We start from the raw sequence: 17901 nt of genomic DNA on the forward strand, positions 1-17901 counted from the left end.
TAACTACATCATTAAAGAAAACACTTGTGTCCGGCAATACTGACTGTTGCCTGAGAAATAAGGTGTGCTGCTCCTGAATGTATCGCCATAGATGAATCGAATAGAAACTTTATTGATTTAGTCATTTGATCATATCAAAAGTGATCAATACAAATACCTAAGTAAATCCAAGGAAAAAAAATAGGGTATATCAGCCCTATATTAAATGTTCCAGCCTTAAAAACTAGTCTTTTATACAGTAGCAACAAAATTCAAAAACAGAAAGCTCATGATTAATGTAATTTCTGCCAACTCAATCCTAAATGCTGTTGCAAAGACAAAAGATCAGAAAATGCAACTGTAGTGCATGCTCGTCCCACTAAATTTTAAGGTGTCTTCAGTGTCTTTTAAAAATTGTTGTTCAAATCGTGCACAGTAATGCTAAAGCAAAACAGAGAGCAGTGATCGTCTGTGGCAGGAATGGCAGCACTTTGGTACACATTGATCCATGCTCATTTGTGGGAGAGACAGCAGATTGTGATTTTCCCCACCCAGCCGTGGCAGTGGGGACGATTAGAGCAAAAATACATTCCTTCAGAAGCTCTAAGGATGCAGAATTTCTTGGTTTTCAAAACCAAATCAAACTGGGAAAAATAAGTTGCACAGCCTTCATGCAACACTCTGGAAAGTCAATGGTGCATCTTAAGTTGGAGAGAGAAAACAAATGCAAAATCACAACTCGTTTTGTTTAGCTCAGGGCTAAGAAATCCTCTCTACAGGAACAGTAAAAGGAGAGATGTTAAGTCTACCGTAGTTAAAAAAAAAATCAGGCACCGGGTAGCACCTTTTCTGACTTTGTGTTAAAAAACATAAGCTACCAAGAGTTGCTATTCAGGAAAGATCATGCCTTTTAATAAACCGTGTTAGCCAGAAAAGATGCTACCAGACTCCTAGAAATACACATCAGTATCGCTACTATGACACAGCACATTTATATCTGATTCAAAACAGCTGTGGGTAGAAATCTAGTGCATGCATGCCTCAAATGGTGGGATGAAAATGGAATAAGAAGTGGATAGGTCCGCATCTTTACAGAGGTAGCTTATTATCTGTGAGCAACATTTTAGATTTTTATTAGATTTCTACTCCGGCTCCCAAGGCGTCTCACACAGCGATTTTCCCTGCTTCTCCCTACCACTCGCCGTGCCCCCCTGGCCTGGGATCCAAAGCGCGCGCCGAGGATCCCCACACAAAACAAGAGATCACCTCAGATCCTTCCCAGGGTCGGGACGGTCCGTTTTGTCACGTTTTTCCCTCTTCCCAAAGGCATCCCGCATTTTTTTTGACCCACCGGGTCTGTGCAGCGATCCAGAAACGCGCCGGGGTGTAAAGCCTTAAAAAATATAAGGACTTTTACGAAATTCCATGGGTGAAAGAGAGATCTTTATTTTTGCGCAAAAAGGTTCAGAAGTGATTTAACAATCAGCAAATTTCTGAACAAGGGGGGAGGGTCTAAACTAAAGCTTTATAGGTTTCTTTCTCTCAGGAACAAAGGAAGCATAGATGGAATCTTACATTGTATATGGAATCTACTTTTGTGTAAGATTCAAATAGTTTCTCACACGTTAGGTCCATTTCTCATGGGAATACAATGAAGGCAGTTTTTACTTTTATACAATGTTTCTAAATATGCATTAGGTCATTCACGTACTGTTAATACAGCTTTTGCTAACACAGCTTTCTTTCAGAGATTATGCAGACACATGATTTTTGCTTTTAGTGATTTTTCATTATTATTATTATTATTATTATTATTATTATTATTATTATACTTTATTCTTCTTTATTCTATGTTATTCTATTTCTTTCCCACTTTACTCCCCCCTTTTGGAAGTTTTTTTTAGCTTAAACTTCCATTATTCTACCTTTGATTCTGGATCTCCTGAAGGTACCATTTTATATTCCCATAAGGCTAACATTGTTTCATGTTTCGCTGTTAATTGGGCTGTACTTTCTGAGATTCTCCGAATCATGGCTATAAGACAGGGGATCAAGCAAGGAATTATAATACACCCTAGAATTAACAAGACTTGCAGGCCTATAAACCTTCATAGTCATAGCAGCCTTGTTAATTCCAGGATCCATAGCAGTGGTCTCATTGGTTCCCACCATTTACCATCTTCCCATGTCCCTGTGCATAGGAGGTCACCTACTGCTACACAAGATTCTGTTTTGTTTTTTGAGTAACATACGTGTCCTACCAAGTTGGAAGTGAGACCCCAATCACCATCTTTCCCACTTGTATAGGTTAAATTATTATTTTTAGACATTTCTAGTACCTTGGTATAATTTAACTCTTGTGCCTCCCACGGCCACCTTTCTCCCATGTTTGTTCCACCACACACAAAACAGTTAGACACGCCTAAAGTATGGGCAATGTCTTCTGCTAACTTAACAAAGGTATTGGTTACATGTCTAGATACTTCAGGAATATGTAGGTTCTCCATTTCCTCATAATATGACCAAAATAATGATTTTTGTTCTGGTCTTTTGGTTGTAGTTATAATTTTGACTTCTATTTCTGACATTGGGTCATAGCCATTTGTATCTATTCCTATCCCAAACATCCATTTCTTACTTTCCCACCTATTTTGTTCTAGGAACCAACTGCCATTCTTGACTGTGAGAGTCACCAAATTACAGTTATCCGTTCCACAGGAATCTGCTTTTGTTTCATTCTTTTCAAACAAGATGTGGTCTATCTCTTTTGGGTCTTGGGTATGCCACTTAATACATGACCACCACTTACATTTGACCGCACATCCATCTGGTGGGCACAAGTATTTATGTTTTGGGATAAAGTTGTGAATATTACCGATCCCTCCGCAACCATATGTTGGAGTCCAATAATTAGCTGCTTTGCAAACATCAAAGGTGACGCTGAAACTGGAGTGTGGATTGGATTTCCATTGGGAGATCCCTAAGAGTGCCTGGTCCTTATAGCTAGTTCTTGTTCTATGTGTTTTGATTTGTAAGGCCCAACGATCAGGATCAGACTTCGGGTTATAACACTGATATTGGACACCTTTTCTACAAACTTTATATATAGTTCTATTGTATGTACAAGAGTCAGGAGAACTATCTTGACACCCTTCTGGTTTAACTGTATGGTAAATCAAAGTCTTGGTTATCTGGTTTCCTTGTTTTGTAGTTTTGATACAGTTTTGACAACCTTGGTTTCCCTGTGTTTCTGCTCTTTCTTGGTGTGTGCTACTCAATAATTCTTTATTAGAGGGTTTTTGCATTATGACCTCTCGTGTAGCCATTGTACTGATTTGTGTAGGAATGTGTGTGCATATTAAATAATTAACAAATATTACGAGCTGTAGAATCCTCATATCTTCCACCGTGCGTAGAGAGACAGCTTCCTGGGGTGTCTCAGCAAGGTTGTTGATCACACCGTGTCTTGGGAACCCGTTGCTGTATTTCTTGTAAATTTCAACACCAAAGGCTTGTCAGTCTTGTCCACCTTGTAGGTCACCGGATCTGCAGGTGCAGCTGCTTTCACTCTACTCCAATGGATCCAAGATTTTCCTTCCAGGGTTTTCACTGCCAAAGGAGAACACATGACAACAGTATACGGTCCTTTCCATCTTGGGCTCAAGGGATCTGATTTCCAGTGCTTTACCCACACTCTATCTCCAGGCTTGAACCCATGTGTTGCTGTAACCACTGGAGGGGGTTGTTGTTCCATCATATAATGGCGCAATTTTGAAACGGCCAAATTATGAAGCTGTAACTGATGTAACGATTTCTGTTGATCTACCCCCCCCCCCCTTATGTGCCAAATCGGGCCATCCTTGACTGTCAGGTTTAAACAGGCAAGGAGGACGGCCAAACATGAGCTCATAAGGACTAAGTTGTAATTTAGTGCGGGGGGCCAGTCTGATTGCATACAAAACCATAGGCAAAACATCTGGCCAGTGTAGATGAGTTTCCAAACAAAATTTGGTAATAAGTGTTTTAATTGTTCTATGGGATCTTTCCACTCTAGCAGCCGATTGGGGGCGGAAAGCACAATGAAATCTCCATTTAATTCCTAATGCTTGGGCTAAAGCCTGATTGATTTGGTGTACAAATTCAGGGCCATTATCTGATGAAATCCTAGAAGGGCAACCAAATCTAGGAATAATTTCTTTAAGAAATATTCTGGCAACCTGTATAGCTTTCTTATTTACAGTTGGAAATGCTTCAATCCATCCTGAATAGGTATCAATTATTACTAACAATGCTACATATTTCTTACTTCTAGGCATGTCAGTAAAATCAACAACAACATAGTCCATAGGAAAATAAGCGATTGGTTGTCTGCCAGGTGGTATTACTGGTCCTTGGCGTGCATTGGTTTGGGCACAAATGGTACATTGAGAACAAACATCCGCTATTAGCGAAGAAGCAAATGGAATATAAAATATCGTTCAAGTTGCTGTAATAATGCAGTTTTTCCCAAATGATGTTGCTTGTGTGCCTGAAAAATAAGTGGGCGAGCAAGTGCCAAAGGGACAGCAATGCGTCCATCAGGTAAAGTGTACCAGCCTTTAACTAGTTTGGCTTGTACATCTTGTTGTAATTTTTGAGTTTCCTCCCTCGTATATGTAGGATCAAGTTGTTCTAAGTAAGTGTCTAGATACATGAACCTTGTGACATCTGATTGGAGAGGGGGACCTTCTAATGCAGCTCTTTTTGCTTCTTTGTCTGCCTTCCTATTGCCCTGGGTAATAAGGCTTGAGTCTTTTTGATGTCCAGGACAATGGATGATTGCAACTTTGGATGGCAATTGTGCTGCCTTGATAAGTCTTTTAATCAAAGTTGCATATTGGATAACTTTGCCTGTGGAATCCAAATATCCTCTCTCTTTGTAGATAGCCGCATGTGCGTGTATTGTCAAAAATGCATATTTACTATCTGTATATACATTTAAAGTCCTTCCCGCTGCTACTTCTAATGCACGGGTCAAGGCATATAATTCTGCAAACTGTGAACTGGCTTGACTAGGCAACTGTGCTGATTCAACAGTAGAAGTTTGAGAAACTATTGCGTAACCAGAGTATCTACATCCTTTATCCATAAAGCTAGAACCATCAGTAAACCATTGATAGTCTGGATTATGCAAGGGTTGGTCTGTAAGGTCAGGTCTGCAAGAATATTGTAGTTCTATTGTTTGCATGCAGTCATGAACAGGTTTGGTTGAATCAGGAATTGGCATTAGAGTTGCTGGGTTTAAAGTTGAACATTGTTGCAGTGTAACTTGTGGATTTTCTAATAAAAGAGCCTGTATTTTATGCATTCGTTGATTACTTATCCATAAATGTCCTTTATTGTCAATGATTGTCTGCAAGGCATGACTAGTATAAACAGTCACTGGAGCTGAAAAGGTTAACTTGTTTGCCTCCTGCAGTAATAGCATAACTGCTGCTAGAATTTTTAAACACTGGGGCCAGCCTTGTGAAGAAATGTCCAGGTGTTTTGACAGATAAGCGACAGGGCGGTTCCAACTTCCCTGTTTTTGGGTAAGGACCCCTAAAGCTACATTTTGTCTTACATCCACATAAAGTGAAAAAGGCTTAGATATATCAGGTAGTCCTAGGGCAGGGGCTGTGGTGAGAGCCTGTTGCAATTGTCTCATTGCTTGGGTTTGTTCCTCTTGCCACAAAAGAGGTTCTTTTTCTGGTCCCCTTAAAACTTGGTACAATGGTTTAGCTGTGAGAGCGAAGTTAGGAATCCAAATTCTACAGAAGCCTGTAATTCCCAAAAAGGCTCTAACTTCCTGTTTTGTTTGTGGGATGGGAATCTGTAACACAGCTTGCTTTCTCTGGGGGCCCAAAGTTCTTTGTCCTTGTGAAAGTTCATAGCCTAAATACATTACAGTCTCTTGAATTAATTGTGCTTTCTTTTTGGATGCTCTATAACCACAGTCTTGTAACAATTGGAGCAGTCTGGACTTGTTTTCAAAGCAATCCTCCCTGCTTTGGCCAGTTACTAAGACATCATCGACATATTGAAGGCAACAATCCTCTTGTCTCAATAACTTCAGATAAGCAAAATCTTGGGCTAGGGCTTGACTAAAGCACGTTGGCGAATTTTTAAATATACGGCTACCACAAGGATTTGATTGCTTGCCAATAGATTTATTTAGGACAGATCTGGTGGCTCCCGTGTCAACTAGCATCGGGACAACCTGTCCTCCCACCCTTATTTTAACAATGGGCTCTGGGGGTGGGGCGATAGAACCCTGTCCTCTTCAGTCTTCCCATTCCATGTCAGCTAAGCCGATCATGTTTTCTTCTCTTTCCTCTGTCTGATTGGGATAAACTGGATGCCCTCTTCCTTTGAAGCTCTTTCTGAAGCCTCTCTGGAAAGTCCCTCTAAATCCTCTTCCTCTTCCATATTGGCGAGATTGTCCCCTGGGTTGGCCATTCCTCTGGGGGCTCTCCCTTTGCCAGTGTCTTTCTTGTTTACAGATGGCACACTGATTGGGTCCTAGGCATGTTCCTCCCAATGCCACGGCTAACATTTCAACTTTCTTTTTTTTTTCTTTTTGATCTGATTTGCGTTCCTCCTCCCTGTCACAGTTACGGAACATATTGAAGCATTGAAATATTAGTGTTATCTGGTCCAGGAACCAACACCTCTCTTAGAGGGGCAATATTTTCTTCTGTTTTTATTTCTAACTTGCTTCTGGTACGGCTAGAAACTGAGGTTTCACTTTCAAAGTTATTCAAGCTTTTATCTGTTTCTTGAAGGGATTCAGCTGTTGCTAATTTTTCTTCCTCACCGGCTTCTGGCTGAAATTGGGCTTCTCTTTCAGGCAGAGGGAGTGGAATTTTCTGATTTATTCTCCCTTCTTCTCTTCTAGGAACGTAGGGGGGTGGTCTGGCAATTTCCTCCCTATCTTCCTGGCTGAAAATCTTAGCTTTTGTTTGAGGCTTGGCTTTTTGGCTTGCCAAATATATCTTTGCATACTCTATCTGACATTTTGCTAACCATCTGGGTCTCTGTGCAATGTTGATTTTCCATAGGGGTACTGGTCCCAATAAACATTTCCAGTCACAATTTGATGAACCCGTGCAACGAGTTCGGGATTCGCCGATCCCATTTTTGGCCACCCTACGCCCAGGGCAGTCCACTCAGATTCACAGAATCTTTTTAACATGGCTGGATTTGGTTTTGGATCTCCATAATCCCTAGAAAAACTCTTTTTGAAATTCTTTAACATGCACTGGAGTGGCGTCTGGTCAATGCTCTCCTTTGACTTTTTCCCACCCATTTCTCTAATACACTACCATCGATCACTCAGCATGAGCTACAATGGTTTAACCTCCCACACAATCCTGCCTATTGAAGGCTTAAGGACGCCACCATTGCCTTCTAGGGGGTGATCAGTCCCCTCTTCCGATCCAAAAGGGATCAGGTTTCCCCTGTTTTACAATACTTGCCTGCAGGCGTTTTCCAGACTCCTTTGTTGATTTAAGATCTGTCTGTCACCCTCATGGATCCTCAGACTGGAATGTTTCCTGATGGGTTAATTCCCTTTCCTCCCGTCGAAGTCTCCTCGTAGTCAAAAGCTACGAAGCCGGCTTTGGAGCTGTCGTCGTTTAGGAGAGGGGGGGGGCCCACCAGGGCAATCCGTCTTGGAAGGTTAAATCCTTTTTCTTAAAAGCCCTTAAAAATGTCCCGGCGGAGAAATCGCCATAAATCTTGTGGAAAAATAAAGCCTTAAAAAATATACGAAATTCCATGGGTGAAAGAGAGATCTTTATTTTTGCGCAAAAAGGTTCAGAAGTGATTTAACAATCAGCAAATTTCTGAACAAGGGGGGAGGGTCTAAACTAAAGCTTTATAGGTTTCTTTCTCTCAGGAACAAAGGAAGCATAGATGGAATCTTACATTGTATATGGAATCTACTTTTGTGTAACATTCAAATAGTTTCTCACACGTTAGGTCCATTTCTCATGGGAATACAATGAAGGCAGTTTTTACTTTTATACAATGTTTCTAAATATGCATTAGGTCATTCACGTACTGTTAATACAGCTTTTGCTAACACAGCTTTCTTTCAGAGATTATGCAGACACATGATTTTTGCTTTTAGTGATTTTTCATTATTATTATTATTATTATTATTATTATACTTTATTCTTCTTTATTCTATGTTATTCTATTTCTTTCCCACTTTAGCTCAGGGCTAAGAAATCCTCTCTACAGGAACAGTAAAAGGAGAGATGTTAAGTCTACCGTAGTTAAAAAAAAAATCAGGCACCGGGTAGCACCTTTTCTGACTTTGTGTTAAAAAACGTAAGCTACCAAGAGTTGCTATTCAGGAAAGATCATGCCTTTTAATAAACCATGTTAGCCAGAAAAGATGCTACCAGACTCCTAGAAATACACATCAGTATCGCTACTATGACACAGCACATTTATATCTGATTCAAAACAGCTGTGGGTAGAAATCTAGTGCATGCATGCCTCAAATGGTGGGATGAAAATGGAATAAGAAGTGGATAGGTCCGCATCTTTACAGAGGTAGCTTATTATCTGTGAGCAACATTTTAGATTTTTATTAGATTTCTACTCCGGCTCCCAAGGCGTCTCACACAGCGATTTTCCCTGCTTCTCCCTACCACTCGCCGTGCCCCCCTGGCCTGGGATCCAAAGCGCGCGCCGAGGATCCCCACACAAAACAAGAGATCACCTCAGATCCTTCCCAGGGTCGGGACGGTCCGTTTTGTCACGTTTTTCCCTCTTCCCAAAGGCATCCCGCATTTTTTTTGACCCACCGGGTCTGTGCAGCGATCCAGAAACGCGCCGGGGTGTGTTTTTTTACCCCCCTCCCCAAACCTTCCCTTGCGAGTTCAAGAAGCGTTTTTACGCGCGGGCCTGGCTTCTTCCGGAGCGGGAAGAGCGCAGGAGAGCGGGAACCGCCTCTGCCTCGCGGCTTAATCTCCTCCCTAGGGAGGTCGAGGCAAGATCTCCGGATGCCTCGGGAAGGCTAGCGGACGTGCGGGACGTGCGGGAAGGGATCCCTTTTCGGGGATGGCCGGAGGGCCCTCCTCCCCTTCCTGCTGAGAGAAGGAGGCGACGGGGGTCCGCCAGCCGGCGAGGTTTCTTTGCCAGCCCTGCCTGGCCATCTCGCCCGGCTCAGCCAATGGCAGCGCAGGAAGGGGGCAGGTTTTCGACTTAGTCACTCTCGCGTGGAGGAAAGGCAGAGAAAGGAGCATCGTTTTTTCCCCCGGCGGGGTTGAGGACGGGACCTCTGTGGTCTTTTTTTTCCTTCTCGTGGTCAGAGAGCCGGGAAGCGGCGCGCCTCCTTCTCCATCCTCCCCCGCCCAGCTTCTGGGTTGCCTTCTCTCTCGGGGCTTCTGTCTGGCAAAGCCGCCTGGGACTCCCCTCAGATTGCAGGATGATCGCTGCTCAGCTGCTGGCCTATTATTTCACCGAATTAAAGGATGATCAGGTCAAAAAGGTAAGGCGCGGGTCAGGCGAGGTGGCAGCCCCGCGGCCTGCAGCTGGAATGCCGCGGAACGCGCGCACCTGCCTTGGCTGGTTTGTGTCTCGGGAATGAGCTCCGTCACTTGCCGGGGCGGCTCGGCAGGCGACGGAATAGCCGAAAGAACCGGCCCGCTGGCAGCCCGCTGCAGTGTCCTTGAACGGGGATGTAGGTGTCAGAGCGGCGATGCGTAACGCCGCCGTCATGGTTCCCTCCCTTCCCGCTCAGGGCGGAACTTGTCGAGCGGGTCGTCCACGAGGGACTGAGGATTCAGGGCCTAAGGTTGCCTCCTTGTGTGCAGAATCAGTGTATGGGGATGGGGCTGCTTGCCGGTATTTACCGAGGCAGGTTGTAGTGCCCCCTAACGATAACCTCTCCGATGCAGAGCGGGAGCGAGACTTGGCGGCGCCCCGAAGTGTGGCTCGGCACGTGCCTCAAATTTTTGGTCACCTCCGTAGGCTTCTGTGATGAACTCGTGGTATTAAAGTGGCGATTCCCACAAAAGGTCCCCGAAATAAAGCGACCAAAACCGGTGACATGACTCCAGATGGAGATCGTTTGATACAAAAATAAAATGGGTAAAATTAGACCTCTTCCGCAGCTGTAATGATTACCTGAAGTTGTCTCAGAAAACTAAAATAGTCCTAACGTTTGCGAAACATTTCCTGCTTCTAGGACTGGCAGGCTTCGGTTCAGGGTGCGGGGCCAAGTTTTGTTAATTATTTTAATTTTTAATTTTCTCAGTGTTGTAGGCAAAGGTTAATAAACAGGCTTTGCAGAAATACTACTATTTTATTAGGAATGAAAGGTTTACAAGTGAGTGGTTCTGTATTGGAAGAAAGTGCTGCCGATTGCTTAAAATAAGGAAGTAAACCTGTACTATATTGTGACTTGCAAAAAAATGTTGTTTATGAACTCAAAAGCAAGTTTTATTAATTATCAGTGGCTTTCATCCGATGATATTTAATGTATTTTGTGTCAATCACATTCTTAATGGATTTTAATATGAGATGGAACCCACTTCGGAGTTCCTAAGATTTTTTTTCTAAATGATGTAACATGTAGCTCTTGCAATAATGAAAATATACACAGACAGCAATGGCAGTAACAGAGGAAATAGTTTATGGCCAGGGTGGGGAGCCACTCTGTTCTGAGTACAGTAATATCTTCCTGGTTTCTTTGTAGGAGGAGAATCTATGGTAGCAGACAGATGAAGGTTATGACCTTATGCCTTATAGTAAAACTTGCTAGTTAGAAAAGAAAAGTTGGAAAAGAATACCAGATTCCTTTGGATTCCATTTCTTTTTTGCCTTATTAAAAATATTTGTATCACCTTTTTCATGCTTCAGCTCCTTATCATAAATATGCAAAAACAAAGCCAATACTTTAAAATAAAGTAAGTGAAGCCAACTGTGAATATGCAGAAACAATGATTTCATCTGCTGTGATAAAATATTGGTGGATTTTTTTTTGTATGAGAATGAACATATCTCCTCTTAACACTAAGAAAAATAATTGGTATTGGTACTAAAATAATAGGTAAATCAATACTCTGCATTTAGCTGTTTTGAATTGAAAACATAAAACTTTAAAATTGAAAATAGAAATGATACTGTAAAAGTGATAGTAATAAAGTAGTAAAGTAATACTAAGTTAAAATAAATCATCTGTCTTCCTACAAAATGTTGAAAAGAATCTTGATGCTTCATAAAATATGAAGCAGGTCTTAGATATTAGAGGTCCTGTGCATATTCAGAATTCTTATGTTTTGCTGCCTTGTTGGAAAAGTGAATATCTTATTCTAGAAGATGAAGAAGCTTTAGGTGATCAATATTAATTAGACGACTGTGATAACTTGTAATTCTAGTGTGTGTGTATGTGTGAGAAAGAGAGAGAGAAATTGGGATTATACATTATACTGTTGAAAGAAAATTCTTCATCGGGGTCCAGTCCAAGCTGGGAATAAACAAAGGGGAGACTGCTTTAGAAAGAAGTTTATGGAGTTTATTGAAGAGCAGAGCCAGACAGAAACATGGCTGTGGGAAAGCTGACCACATGTTGCTGGGAGTGGTAGGTTTTTATACCTTCTGGGGCTTTTGAGGTTTCCTGTTTGAGGCTTTGTATTTCCTGTCTCATGTACTTTGACCTGAGTCTTGAGTGTGCCCTTCTGGTATTGGTGGGTTAATCCTATTATGTTCCCAAAGGTCATGTCTTTTAGAGTTTGGCTGAGGTATATAGATTTTAGAGGTCTTTGTCTTCCTAATCTCATAGCTTCTAGCTTCCTGACCCCAACCTTCCTGAATGGATTATTGAATTTGCATTTCTAAAGGCTGGCCTCTGCCTAGTTTCTGCATGGAGCTATTAAGAAAACCGGGCTCGCTTTTCTGTCTTTAAGATCTTCTCTATTATTCCTTTGGATAAATATATTCTGCCTTTTTAATATTTCCCAAAATATTTATTTTTCTGGATTCTTCCCACAATACTAAGCTATGGTTTGTTTTGTTTTGATCATGGTTTTCTGAATACATTAGTGACTGATTCATATGTCAGTGCTAAGCCATAAACTATGGTTTTCAAACTTAATAGTATATGTTTAGACAGAAATAAACAACATGATGAACTCCACTGAAACAAAGTAAGATGGAAGCAAGTCCAATTTTGATAGTTGATGTTGAGACAACCCCTTAATGTTGCAGAATTCTTCATATGAATAAGAATTTGCTCTTTATGACATGATTTTTTTTTTTATCTTGCACAGAGTTGTATGGTTGGTAAAAATACAGACAAATGAGAACATTGATGTTTTAAGCAAATATAATAAGAAAGCCACTTGAATTAGGTGTTCATAGAGTAGCCCAGATGTGATGGATGTGGGACACAAATTGATTCAAAAAACATGAAAAGAAACTGTTGAAGAAAAATTCTTCATCATGGTTCAGTCCAAGCTGGGAATAAACAACATGGTGACTGCTTTATTGAAGAGGAGAGCCAGACAGAAAGATGGCTCTGGAAGAAAAGAGAGAGAGCACATGTAGGGAGTGGGTTTTTATACCCTCTGGGGCTGATGAGGTTATTTCCTGTTCCTGTTTGAGACTTTGTATTTCCTGTGTCATGTATTTTGACCTGAGTCTGAGTGTGCCCCTTTGGCATCTGTGGGTGAATCCTATTATGTCCTATCTTAGAGTTTGGGTAGTGTATGTAGATTTTAGGTCTCTTTGTCTTCCTAAGCTTCTACCTGGAGGGCTCCAACGTTCCTGGATTATTTGCATCTGCATTTCTACAGAGCTGGTTTCTGCTTATGGGAGGGAGACTTGGAGCTATTAAAAAAAAAAAAAACTGGACATGCTTTTCTGCCTCTTTGAGATCCTTTGAAGAAATATATTTTGTCCTTTTAATATTTCCTTCTCTGGGGGGGGCTGATTTCCCACAAATCAATTTCTTGAGCACTAATATTTGCTTAAAGTCTGACAGCTGCTAGCCATAGTTCCATTGTAGACGCTGTGCTCCTGCCAAATAAGTAAATGTTAACAAAATAGTTAGCTGCTACTTTAAAATTCTTGCTTTTGTTTTCAATTCCTCAGTCACAAAAGTCTGTCTGTAAATCTAAGTGAAATAAGGACTTAAAAACATTTAGAAGATCTAGATTGAGCATGTACAAGTTGTAGCTGGCCTGTAGTAAATTCCACTTTGTCATTGAGACTGAAGATGGTAGAACAGTGGTTCTTAATCTTTCTAATGCTGCGACCCCTTAATACAGTTCCTCATGTTGTGGTGACCCCCAACCATAAAATTATTTTTGTTGCTATTTCATAACTGTAATTTTGCTACTGTTATGAATCGTAATGTAAATATCTGATATGCAGGGTGTATTTTCATTGTTACGAATTGAACATAATTAAAGCATAGTGATTAATCACAAAAACAATATAGCAATACTCGATGGAGAAGCTTACTCTTCCTTGCTCAAAAATGTTGGGAGGGAGGGAAGGGGAAGGAAGGAAGGAAGGAAGATTGAAAGGGAAAGGAAGGAGATGGAGAAGGAAGGAGATTGAAGGGGGAAGGAAGGAAGGAAGGAAGGAAGGAAGGAAGGAAGGAGAAAGATTGAAGGAGAAGGGATGGAGATGGAAGGAAGGAAGGAAGGAAGGAAGGAAGGAAGGAAGATTGAAGGGGAAAGGAAGGAAGATTGAAGGGGAAAGGAAGGAGATGGAGAAGGAAGGAGATTGAAGGGGGAAGGAAGGAAGGAAGGAAGGAAGGAAGGAAGGAGAGAGATTGAAGGGGAAGGGATGAAGATAGAAGGAAGGAAAGAAGATTGAAGGGGAAAGGAAGAAGATTGAGAAGGGAGGAGATTGAAGGGGGGAGGCGCTGCCAAGGACGCACAAGCAGCTCCGCACAATTGCCTGGGGAGGGGGGAGGCTCTGGTGGAGAGCCAAGCGGCGGCACCTCCAGGGCCTCGGAAGTCACGTGGACGATCCGCGTGCCTCGGAGCCACCGGCTGCCCTCTCACACCCACCAACCTGGAGCCCCCCATCCTCATCCCGGCACCTCTTGCCCTCTCCCAGCTGCCCCCCGGGACCTGCCTGCCCCTCCAGCCATTGCAGCGGCAGGGTCGCAGGAGCCCCTTTCCACGCCGCGCAGCCCATTGCACGCGAGAGAGGTGTGGCCAGAGCACCAGCTTCTGCTTGGAAGGCGCCGCTTCTCCCCTCCCGACCCAGCCGGCTGGCCTCCGACGCACATGCAGGCATCGCTGCTGCCTCACCCTCTTCCCTGCCCCCTGGCTGCTTCCGAGGCCCCTTAGCCCGGCAAGCCGGGAAGGAGCCACTCTGCCCGGCAGCCCCATGGGAAGCGGGCTGGGCGGTGTGGGGGACACTCCTGCGCGGTGCGGAGGGCGGCCGGGGGCGGAGCGCGGCCGGGCAATCAGGAGGCATGGAGACCAGGTCGGTGCCGCAGCTCAGCCGGCAGCGGCGGCAGCGGTTTTCTCGCCCTTCTCCCCTCCTTCCTCCTGCTGCCCCCAAAGCGGCTTGGGTGGGAGCCGGAAGAGGGGTGCCTGGGGAGAGCAGCCGGGCTGGCGGAGGGGCTGGCGGGCCGCATGGCACCAGCCCGCACCACGGCTCCATTGATGGACGAAGGACAAGGCTGGGCAGCGTGGGGACGATGGCAGTGGCGGCCACTGCTGCATCATCGGGGGTCCCCGTCGCCCCCGTGCTGCCCAGCCTGGTCCTCCTCACTGGAGCCGCGGTGGGGGCTGGGGCCGTGCGGCCCACCAGCCCGGCTGCTCCCCCCCAGGCACCCCTCTTCCTCCTGGTGCCCGCCCGAGCCGCCTTGGGGGCAGCAGGAGGAAGAAGGAGAGGACAAGGGTGAGAAAACCGCTGCCGCCGCCCCCCTGCTGCCTGGCCTTGCCCTTCATCCATCTGATAGAGCCATGGTGGGGGCTGGTGCCGTGCAGCCCGCCAGCCCCTCGTCCAGTCTGGCTGCTCCCCCCCAGGCACCCCTCTTGCCCCTGCGCCCGCCCGAGCCACCTTGGGGGCAGTAGGAGGAAGAAGGGGAGGAGGAAGAGGATGGCAAGGAAGCTACCGCCAGCGCTGGGCCCCAGGAGGCGGCTTTCCTCTCCTGCCTTTGCTAAATCTCCTTCTTCCTTCCCGGCAGCCTGGACTCCGGCGCGCCTTCCTGGCCAGCAGGTCCAATGGTCGGGCTGGCTGGGGATTGCAGGGGCTGGTCTCCCTTGGGCCGCGCTTGCAGGAGGGTTGGCCCACTCAGCGGAGCCTCCAGCGGGCCGCTCCCAACAGGGATCCCGGGGCTTCCCTGGGCGGCTCCAAGGCTACGAGGCCCTGGCCGCGCTTCTCCCAGGAGGTGGGGCACCCAGGCCAGGGCCAATCAGGAGCCCTGCAGGAGGTAAGTCTGCCTGAGAGAGAGAGAGAAGGAAAGCGAAAGTGCCTCTCTGTCTCTCTCTCCCTCTCTGCAAATGGCGGAGGAGGCCAGGCGGAGTGTTGTCTCGGTTCCTAAGACCATCGGAAATATGTGTTTTCTAATGGTCTTAGGCGACCCCTATGAAACGGTCATTCGACCCAAAAAGGGATCGCGACCCACAGGTTGACAACCGCTGTGGTAGAAGTTAGTAAAACTACTGTACGTACCATCTTCTTGAGTGTTTCAGCTGTTTGGGCAATCTGGTTGCAGTAGATGTAGCATTCTTCCATTTTTGTTGGAATCTCATCAGAACCAGATGTCTGGGTCTTCTTTAGGGATAAATAAATAATTATTATTTTTGTATGGTTGACGGTTTTGGGATAGTTTTCTTTTCCAGATGGCTGCTGAAGATTAATAATAATAATAATAATAGCAATAATAATAATAATAGCAATAGTAATAATAGCAATAATAATAATAGTAATAATAGTAGTAGTAGTAGTAGTACTAGTAATAAAGTTGAAAGGGACTCTGGAGGTCATCTAGTCCAACCCTATACCATTTCAGACAAATGGCTGTCCAGTCTCTTCTTAAAAACTTCCAGTGTTGGAGCATTCACAGTTTCTGGAGGCAGATTGTTCCACTGATTAATTGTTCCAACCGTCAGGAAATGTCTCCTTAGTTCTAGGTTGCTTCTCTCTTTGGTTAGTTGCCATCTGTTGCTTCTTGTCCTGCCTTCAGATGCTTTGGAGAATAGCTTGACACCCTCTTCTTTGTGGCAACCCCTGAGATATTGGAACACTGCTATCATGTCACCCCTCGTCTTTCTCTTCATTAAACTAGACATACCCAATTCCAGCAACCGTTCCTTGTATGTTTTAGCCTCCAGTCCCCTAATCATCTTTGTTGCTCTTCTCTGTACTCTTTCTAGAGTCTCAATATCTTTTCTACATCGTGGTGACCAAAACTGGATGGAGTATTCCAAGTGTGGCCTTACCAAGGCATTGTAAAGTGGTATTAACACTCCTTGCTGTCCATGTTGGGGAGATTGAAAGGGCTGGAACCTCCCAGCAGTTTGATACTCTCCAAATACTTGGTGTGTTCATCATGTTTCACACAGCAGCTGAACTGGATTAAGGCACAACCTACAGTTTGTCCCAAGATTGTCTTATAACTTGGCATCACCACCTAGGGCCAGTAGATAGTATAGAGTCATAATTTTTCCCTGTTCTTATCTTGTATTTAGAAAAGTTGTTATGCCTGCAAATGGAATTTCAGTTTCTGTATGGATTTCAGTGTCATCACTTCACTGCATTTGGAGGGCCAGCTGATATTTCAGAATGTGGATGCTGATTCTTAGGTGCAACTTCAAAATGCTGTTCAGTTGGGTGCTGTAAATAAATAAAGTTTACACCAATGCAAGTCATTGGTTTTATGTTACACACACACATATATGTTTTTGGAATTTCCCAGATAGCTTCTTCAGACAAGAAAATAAACGAAGAGCATATATAGATATTGTCAGAACCCATATCTATCATATTGCATACTTCCCTGCCTCTCTTTCAGGAATTCTGGGAGTTGAAGTCCACGAGTCATAAAAGAGCCAAGGTTGCCTACCCCTGGGCTAGCCAAACAGTTAAGGAGAGGGATTCAATATTCTTTGGAAGGTGCAACATCAAGACCAATTTTGTTCCTGTGGACCATGATGATGGATAGAAGAAAATTTAAAAAATGCTGATAAATGTCAGCTGAAACCATTAGATTTATTTAAAAAATTAAGAAAGATTAGAACATTAATATGCTTTGTCAAGATTAAAATGGAATCTAGAATTACTGTGTTTTAGAGAACTATTGTATTAATAGCAAATAGCATTAATGGGACTTTCTTCATTTCTAGCAGTTGGACTACATAGAATGCTACCTTTTATTACTTTTACCTGCTTAATTGTATCTACTGTATGAAGGATATGCTGTTTGGTTCCCTCCAGATATTTTGAGTCATCCTATACTCTGACAAAGCTTGTCATCTGTCTTGTCACTTGAGATTGATGTGAGTTGAAATCCAAAATGCTTGTGAGGAATGAAGTATAAATCATTTAGGGGGAACTACTTTTCATTATGTAATTTATAATTCCAGATCTCTCCATGAAACAGGATACCTTTACACATGAGTGTAGGAGATATTTTCACACTTGTCCATTGCCCAGGAAACACGTGTCCCTTACATATTTGTTATGGGAAAGGTTAGATTAGCAAGAATTAAGACATGGTGATGTTGGTACCTGGAAAATTAGTCCCAACTTACGACCAAAGTTATGGCAGACTTTAAAAAGTTATTTCCAACCTGTTCTTGGAGTTATAAATGCTCCCTCCCCATGATCTCATTTCAGATGCTTGGCTTCCAGTTCACATTTATGATGGATTGCAGCATCCTGCAATCACATGACTGATTTGCATTATTTTTCTGA

The 17901-nt window shown here is 43.7% G+C and overlaps 1 protein-coding gene and 1 long non-coding RNA gene across 3 annotated transcripts in view; one reads left to right on the plus strand and one right to left on the minus strand.

Moving 5' to 3' along the window:
- Nucleotides 1–8180: 8180 nt before the first annotated feature.
- Nucleotides 8181–17901, plus strand: part of LOC120306167 (hexokinase-1) — a 67507-nt gene continuing 57786 nt past the window's right edge. Inside the window, exon 1 of one of the 2 annotated variants that reach the window (XM_039338875.1) lies at nucleotides 8181–8562. Coding sequence is in view for 1 of the 2 variants with exons in the window: in XM_039338874.1 (XP_039194808.1) it covers nucleotides 9440–9502 (63 nt within the window). In the remaining variant the exon portion in view is untranslated. Of the gene's footprint in view, nucleotides 8563–8615; nucleotides 9503–17901 lie in introns of those variants that run through there. The other variant, XM_039338874.1, reaches the window with a different exon arrangement.
- Nucleotides 12323–16339, minus strand: LOC120306171. The gene is made up of 3 exons (XR_005556185.1): nucleotides 16280–16339; nucleotides 15658–15759; nucleotides 12323–12532 (listed from the first exon to the last, which is right to left on the minus strand). It is a non-coding gene; the product is annotated as an uncharacterized LOC120306171 (long non-coding RNA).

Source organism: Crotalus tigris, unplaced genomic scaffold (assembly GCF_016545835.1).
Source record: "Crotalus tigris isolate CLP2741 ecotype Arizona unplaced genomic scaffold, ASM1654583v1 scf7180000017722.570129, whole genome shotgun sequence".
Taxonomy (NCBI): Eukaryota; Metazoa; Chordata; class Lepidosauria; order Squamata; family Viperidae; genus Crotalus; species Crotalus tigris.